Consider the following 12,168-nt stretch of genomic DNA (forward strand, 5'->3'; position numbering starts at 1 on the left):
TTCTAAAATTGGACCTAGGTTGAGGGGCTGTATGGAGTAGTGTCATATCTTGACGTAGCAGCACTTGTCTTCTGTTGATCAATGCAAGGTTACCACTTTATACACAATTGATTCAGCTGCTTAAAGAGTAGAGCTCTGTGGTGATGCACTGACAATTTGGACACAAATCAAAGTGCACAGAATCCTCATAGTTTCAGTTACACTCAATGTTCTGTCTTGGTTATGAAAGTCGGTATTGGTTCCACATGCGAGAGTTACGGAAAAATATCCATTTCTCATCGCATGTAACAGTTTGTTTGCAGGCTTCAGACCTCATTTGGTTCTGAACAGGGGGCAAATTCATGTTGTACGCTCAGTAGTTCCTATTGACTATGCGAACCTTGACCAGTTTTGAATGTATCTTTCCTTGCATAAATTTTGGTTGTAGCTGCTCTTGCAAAAAGGCTCCTTTCCCCAATAATGATAACCAGGGAACGGACTTATATGTAAATTTATATATTTAGCATTAGTTTTATCTTCGTGCATCATGGCATGTAGACCCAAAAATTCAGTTATTATTTCCATATTTGTACATATATTAAATTTTGGCTCATATTTCAGTTATTTTTACATATTAGTTCCTTATTTCACGACATTTCTCAACATATACTCCATTACTTACGTGAAATTTAGAAGATTTCGCACTTCCGCATTGCACAATTTAATGGTTCAATCCTATTAATTTCGAAGATCCAGACGACGCAAACCAAGATGCGCATGCCAGTGCTGCCGAACGGGAAAAATCGCAACCACCGCCGCCTGGGAACAAACAATGTAGTGACGCGGTACCATCTCCGCTTCAAACGCCGTACCCTTTTGTGAATGAAGACAGTGGATCTTCGAAATTAATAGGATTGAACCATTAAATTGTGCAATGCGGAAGTGCGAAATCTTCTAAATTTCACGTAAGTAATTTTAAACCGCGTTTACCGCAATCACCATGAATATATTCCATATTCACGCAATAACTACATGTCCCCATGTGACAAAAAATTTGGGTGAATTTTCTTTGCGTATAACTGACAAAGTCCAAAGAGACATTAAACAAACGAAAGTTTACCACCTTTTTTTATGCACTACAATAGCTTTAATTACCAGTTTTCTGTCATGCGAACAATATAGTATATGTACTTCCCAATTTTACACCTCCCAACTGTGTGCTATTGTTACTGTAAAACACTTCAAATTCCTGTTTATTTACAATTGTTGTTAACAACAAAAACATTGTAAACATTATTTTGGCAGCATTGGTAGAGAGTCCCAAGTTGAGCAGCCCATTGCTACCCCCCCCCCCCCCTCTCTTGCTACTAGTTTCGAGCCCAACAGAAGCAAAGTTTTTGTGGCACACGTATGGGATTCGCTTCTGGTTTCTCTTCAAGACAGTCACGTTAATGGTTACAATGTCGAGACTGTATTTTATGTAGCTCGTGTAGTGTCTTATATTACATAAATGTTTACAACTTCAAGTCCATATTTAACTCCATATTTTGGTGAAAATAACTATTTACATATTTATCATATTTTTACTATAAATCCATTCCCCGATGATAACCAAAAGGTTCATACTGTAATTTTCTTCCCCATTTCAAACTGCTTCTAAAACTTACAGAACTGGAAAAATTACATCCTATGTTATTAAGTTTGAAACAAGAGTATGTACTTCACAATGAGACCAAATTTACAATGGTGTGATTTGTGTGAATGATCAAAATGTATTTACAGCAAACAATCATCAAATCTGATATTAGTTATGGACACCCTAGTTTCTTGTAAGAAATTGCATCATCATTTAATATCAATGTCAATGATTGGATGAACACCAACGTTCCTGTTACAATCTGATTAATAATGGGAAAGTTCCTTGAACTTTTTTTCACAAATATTTCAATAACCCTTAGGTTGCTTCCTTTATTTGTGATAACTGAAACATATTCTAAGTTTGAAAATTGTGCACATTTAAATGTGCATCCTTACCTGAATTGATTTTGTTAACAAACTTGAATGCATTAAAACATGGCTCACTGCAAAGTTTATGAACTTTGCTATCATGTAGGACTTCCACTTTGACTATTTTACTTTTATTGCACACAGAGCATAGAGCACTAGTGACTGGAGGAGGCTCATTACTACTCATTATTTCATATTTTTCCATGCATGGCTGGCTGCAAAAATCCTGAAACAAAAAAAGACAATTAATAATAATTTAAAAAACAACAACAACTTATAAGTGGTACAAAAGCAATTTGAGAGCTAAGGCATTACAAGGTATGGTTTTCCAGACCAGATTCTGCCTGGGGTTAAAAACTTTGAAGTACACAGCTGCAAATTTCAAGTACTTTGATCCTGAGGGAAGCTGATTTTGGCAAATAACTTCCATCCAAGAAGGCAAGGGCATACATTTTATCTTTACTTTCCATTCCTTGGCATACTTTTCTGCCACTTCGAATAATTGCAACACAAAATCAATGAAAAGAGGCCAAATGAAGAACAGTTGATGAGGTACAACTGTTGTTGATGACAATACCAAAATTGTCAATCCACTACTCAAAACCCTTACCCACCATTACGGCCAGTTCATACATATCAGTTGACTGTTAACTCTGAGTTCCATGCAGGTATGTGGACTAAGATTGATTAATTTACTTTACTTGAGTTTTCTGCCACTTTTGGCTAATAACAAAGATGAGGGTGAGAGATAATATGAGGTAATTGATTAAGACACACTCACGACGAATACCGATACCTGGGATGGGCTTTGAACCCACGACCCCTGGTATCATAACACACCAAGTTAACTATTCCACCATGGAGGTGGGCATGAAGACTAAGACAATACAGTGGAACCTCGATTTTACGTTCTTCAGGGGACTAAGCTGAAAAAAACTTAAAATGTGAGAAAATTTCTTCATTTTGCTATGTTGGGACCATCCAGATTGAATGTATAATGCGGGAAAATGTAAACTCTAGGTTTCAATGTGTCATATTGTGAAATTCTATCATTGCACATGACTCCACCTGTGAATCATATTAAAAGTAAAACCAGTTTCTTTTTTAAAAAATAGTAATTTATATTCTCACAAATTTGGCTTGGGAATATCAGATATCACTCCATTTTTGTACAAAAAGCAAAATCAATGAGGGAAAGGAAATTTTCACTTACAGCAATCTAAAATGGGAATGATATCAGGCAAATGGTTCTTTGAAATGGGATTGATGAAGGATCTTTGCAAAAGATGCAGAACTCTTTATCATGTATGTTGGTGGTGAACATTGTATTTCTGTTAAATGAGTGATGATTAGCTGAAGTAAATTAAGGTGGCAAGGACTTATACCAGGGAACTTCAGTAGCGAGATCAAAAGTTGACCACTGAGCTGGCCAAGTTGGTGGTGTACAAACAATGGGGGAAGAAAATAAAATATATAAATTCCTTGGGACATAAACTCATACCTTAAACTGCCCTTTGTCTCCAACTGGTGCCAGAAATCCCTCTGATCCACTCGAGATGTCCTTCTGGCAGTAACTGCATACTTTCAATCCTTTCTTGAACTCCTCAAGGCAGCTACTGCAGCAGAATTGTTTGATGTCATATCCGAACCTCACGCAATATTTTCCAAGACTTACAGGTTGCACTGTGGCTTTGCAGTTGGCACAATGTGAACCCAAGTTTGTTTGGTATTTGCCTGTATCACAGAGAAAATAAATATTAAAAAAAGGTAAGACTTCATCCCACACATTGTAAACATCATAAAACAGCCAAGGCAAAGTAAACATGTACATATATTACTTACGTTAAATTTCGTATTTCCACATTGAACAATTGGATGGTTATTTCAGATTAATTTCGAAGGCTCACTGCCTTCATTCACTAAAGGTATGGCATCTGGAGCCGAGATGGTAGCATGCCATTTCTTTGTTAGTTCCTGGGTGGCAGTAGTTGTAATTTCTCCCCTTTGGCAGTGCTGGTGTGTGTTTCCTGGCTTGTGTAGTCTGCTGAGCTTTCTGTTGTCGTGTGGCTTTGCCAGATGGTGATTGGGGGGGCTGTGTTGTTCGGTGTGGTGTAGTTCCTGTTCTTCACGTGGGTGAAGGTGGGGGTCGAGCAGGTGCACTGCATCTTTTCAATTTGTGGTCTGATATTTTTCGAAGGATGGGGTGCCAAGTGTGGTGTGCCTGTCCATAGTCCAGGTTCAGCGATGGTTTCTGTTGGATGATAGCATGTGTTTCTTTGGTGGTGTGGTTTGTGGAGTGGAGGTGTTGTGAAATTCCTGATCCTAGTGTGTCTTTTTTGGCATCTTTTACGTGTTTGTTGATCCGTTCTTGAATGGTGCGGATGGTTCTGCCAATGTAGCTGTTGTTGCATTGGCATGTGCCCTCTTAGACACCATGGGATGCTCGTTTGGCGAAGTATATCGCTTGAAGTTTGGTAGGGCTCTTCCGATTTGCTATTTCATCATGGAGGTCCTCTGCTGTGCAGCTGTGTGAGAAGGCTCTTCTGTAGAAGTTCATCCATACTCCTGCTTTCTGTTTAGGGGGGTGGTTGGATTTTGCATGTATGTACTGGGTGCCCGAGCCTGGTTTCCTGTACATGGAGGTGATGAATTTGTCTTGGTGGCATCGGATTTTGTGGTCGAGAAAATTGAGGTGGCAATTTTGTTCCTTTTCAATGGTGAATTTCATGTTAGGATGTATGTGGTTGAGGGCAGTTAGCAGATGGTTTAGGTCTTGTTAGTATTTGAAAACAATTAGGGTGTCATCGGCATATTTTCTGTAAATTTGAAGACTATATTAATCACATCATAAATAAAGAAAGAAAGCAATGTACCTTTATTATAAAAAAAATGGAGTTGTTCAAATAACTTACAATTTCTAATTTTAATGTTTACAACTTTTGTCAGACCTATAGTGTAATACAATATTCCGATTTGGTATTGCACATGTAGTGCTAAGATGAAACAATCAATAGAAAAAATACAAAACAGATTTATCACATTTATATATTACAAATTCAAGCTATTCAAATACTATTATGAGTATGATAACCTGCTGAATCACCTAGAAATAGACAGACTTGATGTCAGAGCTGAAAAGCGAATTATATCTTATATGGAAGGAATCTTGGGAGGCAAATTATACGGTACCAAAACTCCTTCGTATGATATGGCTTAAGCCTCGGCTGGATGTTGAAAGAAATCAAAATTTCGAGGGTGTCGTTAGTTCCGTTCTAACAACAGTACCAAGGGAACACGAGGGAGGTGCTGACGTCGCTTTCAAGAAATTCTCCTTTTTCCCAGTCACAAATCTCCCATATTCTTACCATCGTTACCCAGTTTCAGCAACCCAACCTCGCTGCTTTTACGATCTGGCAGGGAGAGGGGGAGAATGGAATGGTCGTTCCCACTGGCCATTGACAGATGTGCCGAAACCCTGAAGAATAACTGTTTTACTTTAACTGTGAAACTGCATGTTTCTTTTTGTTTACGTCGGTACATTCATTTCGTTACAGTAAAATGGCCAACTAACAGAGATTATTTTTTTTCTTGTATGTACGCATTGCTTGCATGATAGAATTATTTTCCTGTAGTTTACGGTTATTACAAGCATAAGAAAACAGTTTTTTTTTTTGTGACGTTTCAGGAGAACACACGCTCCTTTCATCAGACATTTATTTTCATTTTGACTAAAGATACAGTTATAACAATGGTTAGTAATTTTTAAACAAAAAGAATCTGTTATATAATGGATGTTGTCAATGTTACATTGTTGTAATATAGCAACTTAACTGTGAAAAAAGCAGTCTATTTTATTTTTATTTTAGATTTTTATTTTTTTTTATTTTTTTTTAAATTATGAATCCCAAATATCATCAGGTAATTCAAATTCATCATTGTTTTCACAAAGTCTCTTGATGTTTTCTGTTACATTAAATTTTAAAGATGGTGGCTTACTCCATTTGTGAAAAAGAAAACTCCACACTGGATCTATGTTACCATTTTCATTATTTAATTTATTCCAGTGTTCTTCTGCAATGAACGAGGCTTCCCAGACATTCAACTCTGTGTTTCCCGTTAATCTTTTTAAAACCCTTCTCTTTTTAATCAAATGCTTCTCTTCGATGATATGAGTTGACAAACCTGTTCTTGGGTTTAGATTTATAATGTCCAAATCATGTTCGTGCCATCTTATTGCCATTTTCCTTGCTGTTTGTCCCACATAATCTTTTGAACATGAACAACTTATATTATATATTCCTGTGGTTTCCACATCTGGTAGCGAGTTTCTCATTTTGAATTCATTAAATGTACATTCCAAACTTCTTGGTGATTTAAAAACAATTTTGAAATTAAAACTTCTAAAAATTTTTGCAATTTTATGTGAGAATCCCTTGTGGAATGGAATGCACATAAATTTCTTTTCAACAGATTTTTCATCTTTGTCTGTATTTCTCTTTTCCTTTAGTTTTCTTGCAACTTGTTTTTTGATTTGGTTTATTCTGTTAGTGTGAAAGCCATTTTCTTTTGCTATATTAAAGAGCCTTTCTTCTTCATTTTTGATATCCTCATTATTATTATCCATTGCAGAAGAACACTGGAATAAATTAAATAATGAAAATGGTAACATAGATCCAGTGTGGAGTTTTCTTTTTCACAAATGGAGTAAGCCACCATCTTTAAAATTTAATGTAACAGAAAACATCAAGAGACTTTGTGAAAACAATGATGAATTTGAATTACCTGATGATATTTTGGATTCATAATTAAAAAAAAAAAATAAAAAAAAAATCTAAAATAAAAATAAAATAGACTGCTTTTTTCACAGTTAAGTTGCTATATTACAACAATGTAACATTGACAACATCCATTATATAACAGATTCTTTTTGTTTAAAAATTACTAACCATTGTTATAACTGTATCTTTAGTCAAAATGAAAATAAATGTCTGATGAAAGGAGCGTGTGTTCTCCTGAAACGTCACAAAAAAAAAAAAAAACTGTTTTCTTATGCTTGTAATAACCGTAAACTACAGGAAAATAACAGAGATTATGTAGTAAAATACCTAAAATATAAATTCTCCGCTTTGGAATCAGGATTCTGTTGTTACTGTTCTCGTGCAAGAAGCTACACACTTTGTGTTATCAGGGCCTCTCAGATAGCGTAGTGGTGACGTCGTCGCCTTGTAATCAAGGGACCCCCGCAATCCCCGCAATGCGGGGGGGGGGGGGGGGCGAGGTGTAGGATCCCCACAATGTGCTCTTGAATTTTTTTATATAATCGCAGAAATTCCACATATAGTGTCGCTTATAAAAAAATCGATTTACGAAACAGAAATCTGGTTCCCAGTAACATCACATACGACGTCTGCGATAAAAAGCAGTGACGTATTATTTCAGCCAGAGGGGCCCCAGTAACTTGTCATATGGGTCCCCCTCCGAAATGCAGAATTAACTTACTTGCTCGCAGATGTCCATCGATAGGAAAATATCCCTCATCTCATACCTTTGTATCTACGCAGTTTGTCGTAAACGTAGTGTAGCGTGTCAATTGTCTATAGTTATGAATCCAGTAGAAATATTCAGTTGCTCAACCAGTCTATCCTTATTTTACAATAAACATCAAAATTGTTAATTCGTAACCTTTTAGTTTTACACGTGATATTTAAAATCTAACTTCCCACCTAATATTTTCAAGGGGGGGTCCCAATTCTTTTCATATTGAAATAAGAGCTGAAATGAATTTTCCATATTGTCTACACTTGTTACGTTTTACTTCAAAGGGGACGAAAACCTCAGTTAAAGGTGGGACCCATAGTAAATTATCCCTTTGCTGTAAAGACCATTATCCCATCCTCTGCCACGCAGGGTATACAACGTATGAGTTAAATGTGACCATTATTTTGTGTAATTTTGTAAGTTCATTTTTCTTACAATTTGGCATTTTGTGGACATTTCTGTCGAACTAGTTCTTATTTTCCAACGTGTTACGATTTTTTGATCTGCAGTGTTCGAAGGGAAAATTCTTCGCTGCAAATTTCCTTGTTCGCGTTGGGGATAGAAAAAAGGAAAATTCGAGCACTGACGGTCTATTAATAAAAAGGTTCTTGTTTCATGAAAAAGTATTTAAGAAAGTATGATCACTGGTTGATCGAAAAAAGAATGGCAGCATTAAAATTATGAATAATGATGTTGAGGTCTACTAACCTGTGGCAACCTTCTTTTATTTTGTTGGGGGGGGGTTCAGTCCTTCCAAGCTGCATTTCATGGAGTGATAAATTTTCAGTGAATAGAGTTCCTTCGCAGCTTTATTATCTATCACTCAAGACTAGAGTCCGCAGTTATTTCTTCGTAGCAGATTGAAATTTACCTTGCGATAGGTTACTACCGACAATCTAGATATCCGGTTCAACCCCCTTTACTGAAGGATAAGTTTGTTGCTTGAGTATATTACTCACTCAGTATTAGAATGCTAATAAGAGCGACTCTTACGTTGAATCTTGGCCTGGAGGAACCAGGGGATGGCTTAGGGGCTGAAGGCACATCAGGGTAGCTACGATTTTTTGATTATGAAATTCCCTGACTTTTCCAGGTTTTCCAGACCAGAAATGAAATTTTTCCAGACATGTTTGTCGTCATGAATTTTGCTTTTGAACATCATGTTTTTTAATTAAATATGCAGGCACGTTAATTATTATGAATATGAATATACACAGTTATTAGCTGAAAATTTACCAATTAATATAATGCTATTCAATGAAAAAACAAATAACTATTGTACTTCCCCATTTTTTACTGTCATTACAATTAAGGTGGTGTAAAAAAATCAATAAAAAAATGTGGCATTTATCAAAGCTTTACAATGTAACCTGTATACAACCTCAATTAGCCTATATCAATACAAATTAGAAACAACAGAAAATTAGGTCATGTACCTTTAGAAAATATGCAATAAGTTTAATGATTATATTTTTAATAGTACATATTATGGAAATTCAGAACTTGAATGGGGCCGGTGACCAACCATACACCTAAAAAAAAATATATACGTGGGCCATACTTTGGAATCAAATATCTCCATTATTTGAGTTTTCCACATGCTGGAACCAATTTTATATTACGGAAAACATCGAAATCTGTCTTAAAAGGTAACAGTTCCAAATATTTTATTATTTTTTTTTCAAATTTTCCTAGCAGGAAGACTAATTATCATAGAATTTTGGCAATCATTGTGAAACGAAATTTGAACCTTCCTTAAAATAATGAGCACTATTTGGATTCGAAAAAAGTTATTTATGTTGAAAAAAAAACTTCAAAATGACCTTACTCAATCATACACGCTTCCCAAGGACAAGGTATTCTCCAGTTGACAAGCAACAGTAAGTATCGTAAACTAGTGGGAATAAATGTAGAAATAAATCGGAACCTTAGTAGAGTGCATTCAGGGTCTTTATTTTAATTCTAAGACAACCAAACCTGACCTTCCTAACCTAACCACAAAAGCATATATTCACAAAAGCTTAAGTAATCGCTTAAACTCTGCAGTATGTGTTAACAGACATAAATCAAAATCGAACCAACTAAAAGTTGCATTTGTAGCATGATGAAATCGTAATAAAACAAAAGGAACTTGGGCTCATTTTCACCATAACTTCATTCTACATGCAAACAGTACGTAAAATTACTATCAGCATGAAACCAACATTCCTAACCTAACAACGATGTGTAACCAACGTACGTTTAATTCCTCTATTTCGCACCAGTTTTTTAAAAATAAATTCGTTCTACATGCACAAAACACGTGCATATTTGAATAATGACGTCACTGATACTGCATAAAATCACTAATTTCTCGGGTGTAACACACCTCTGCAATGTAAAAACTACGACAACGAGCAAATGAACTAGTTGATCAGGTTGCTTCTGAACGGGTCGCAAACGAAGGACTCAAATTCACAGAACGGGTTCACGGGGGGAACGAAGTAGTGAGTCCCTTTGTTTTTTTACTCGGCTTCCGCACCCATCCAGTGTAACATCAACCACAGCCAGTTACGTGAAATTCTGCTCTTCAGGCTTTATTGCAGATCCAAAACCAATGAACTGTCTGAACACCAACCTGCTCCGCTTCACGTATTAAAAGAGAATGGGTTCCAAACGGGTGTGTTCTTGAAGAAAGAAAATTTCCTCACCACACACAAAGCTAAAGCAACATTTTTTTCCGCAAGAAATTCTGAGGATGGTTGGTGCGTAGCTTTCGTCTTCAGTAGCTTGTTCTCTAAGGAACAGGTCTTGAACAGGTTCACAAGAATGAGTCACAAAATGAATGGATCCAAGAACCTAGATCCGAGTGAATAAACATAGAATTGAAATGCGAAGGAACAATAATTTTGTACGTAACAGACTAGAAGTCATAATGACGAGAGGAACAAGTTTCTGAACTGAATCTTTTGGGGGGACTGGAATCACAAGAACCGAATTCGTAAGTGGAAATGAACCGTTCGTTCATTTTGTAACTGGTTCTCCTGCAACTCCAAAATGCACGTAAATTCCAGAAAATATGCAAAATTCCCTGACTATTCCCTGACCAACCAAACTCCCTGACTTTTCCCTGTTTTCCAGGTTTTCCAGTCGCGTAGCAACCCTGCACATCCACCTCAAAGTCCAAAAGAGGAGTGTTTACTATCTTTTTACAATTCCACCAAAACAGTATTTTTTAATATATGTAACTTCATTAAAAAAATATTTCAAGCAAAAATACAAAGCATCAGGAACAAAATATTTGGCAGCGGGAAGCTTCCCCCTCCTCCAAAAGTGATTCCTGGCTGTGTCCCTGCGTTGAATTAGAGAAAATATTTCCAGATTCTTCTTCCAGTTATTTTTCAGAGATTCAGACCATCCTGATTTAGTTTCAAGAAGGTACTACAGTGATATAAGTCGATAACAAAAAAATGGGAAGGCATAATATTTGAGGCAAAAGTTAATTTCTTGTACAACGAAGGGGGGAGGACAGATAACTATCTAACTATTGTACCTCCGTCCCACTCTGGCATCATAATTTTTTTTGACACTAAGGGGGCCCCTCGAAATTTTACTTGCGAGGGGGGGGGGGGGGGCAAAGATCTGCGCTAGCCCACTGAGTGGCTCGGATCCCACTTTAAACTATACGTCCAGTCCCGATTTGCCTTTCTGTGCATAAATTGGTCTTAAAACAAGTTTAACAAACAAACGTTTTGCTATCAGTTCACAATCATAATTGGCTGTGCTCTAATAGTTGGAGATATTGATAGATGCACGTAAAGAGTGAGGTATTTGCAAAATTTCCGGCAAATACTCTTGAAGCATCGATATATTATAAATTGTAAAAAAAAAAGTCTCCCCACAATAACCAAATATTAGCAAGCAGATGGAGGACTTCCCCTTCCCTTTCAAATACCATTCTGTACATAACCACCGAACTCGGAACCTCTATTACTCAAGATTAGTCTGTCCGATACCCGGTGGAGGCAAATGGCACAGTGGTTCGGATCCCACTTTCAACTGTAGGTCCAGTCCCGATTAGACTTCCTGTGCATAAAGTGGACTTCAAACAACAAATCAATCAAGCAATCAAGATTAGTCAAAATCAGGCACGTATCAAGAAATATATTTCGGGGGGGGGGAGTCCGAACCAAGTCTCAGAAATAATAATAATATAAATGATGAAATTAAAGTATTCGCAATAGATTAATGACATTAATTAAATATGTAAATTAATTAATAATGTATTATTATTATTATTACTTGAATAGGCAAAAAGACGGTGTAAGAACAGGGATATAACAACACATATTCTTTATCTAGCTTAGGTGTAGTTAATATCGCAAAAAAATGAAATGGGAAATGAATGTCAAATAGATCAAGGATCGAATATTTATTGAATATGAATATGGTCCTATTTAAAGCGGCCGCGGTGGCTCAGTCGGTAACGCGTCTGACTACCATGCTCAAGGTCCCGGGTTCGATCCCCGGCCGGTTCAAATCCGGGAACTTTTCTAACGGTGGAAGCGGCCCCGGCGCCCACCCAGCGTCGAATAACATGGGTACCTGGGGGAAACCCTGGGGGGTAAAGGCGGTCAGGGGCATGATGCTGATCACATCACCCCC

General features: G+C 36.8%; 1 protein-coding gene across 2 annotated transcripts in view; it reads right to left on the reverse strand.

The window, feature by feature from the left end:
- woc (zinc finger protein without children) overlaps positions 1–12,168 on the reverse strand; it is a 95,214-nt gene that overhangs the window by 55,126 nt on the left and 27,920 nt on the right. For both annotated transcript variants that reach the window (XM_083124039.1, XM_083124038.1), the window contains exons 5-6: positions 3,488–3,720; positions 2,014–2,212 (exon numbers count right to left, since the gene is read on the reverse strand). In XM_083124039.1, coding sequence (XP_082980165.1) covers positions 2,014–2,212; positions 3,488–3,720 — 432 coding nt within the window. The remainder of the gene's footprint in view (positions 1–2,013; positions 2,213–3,487; positions 3,721–12,168) is intronic.

The sequence above is a fragment of the Lepisma saccharinum genome, chromosome 6, assembly GCF_977018435.1.
Source record: "Lepisma saccharinum chromosome 6, izLepSacc3.1, whole genome shotgun sequence".
Classification (NCBI taxonomy): Eukaryota; Metazoa; Arthropoda; class Insecta; order Zygentoma; family Lepismatidae; genus Lepisma; species Lepisma saccharinum.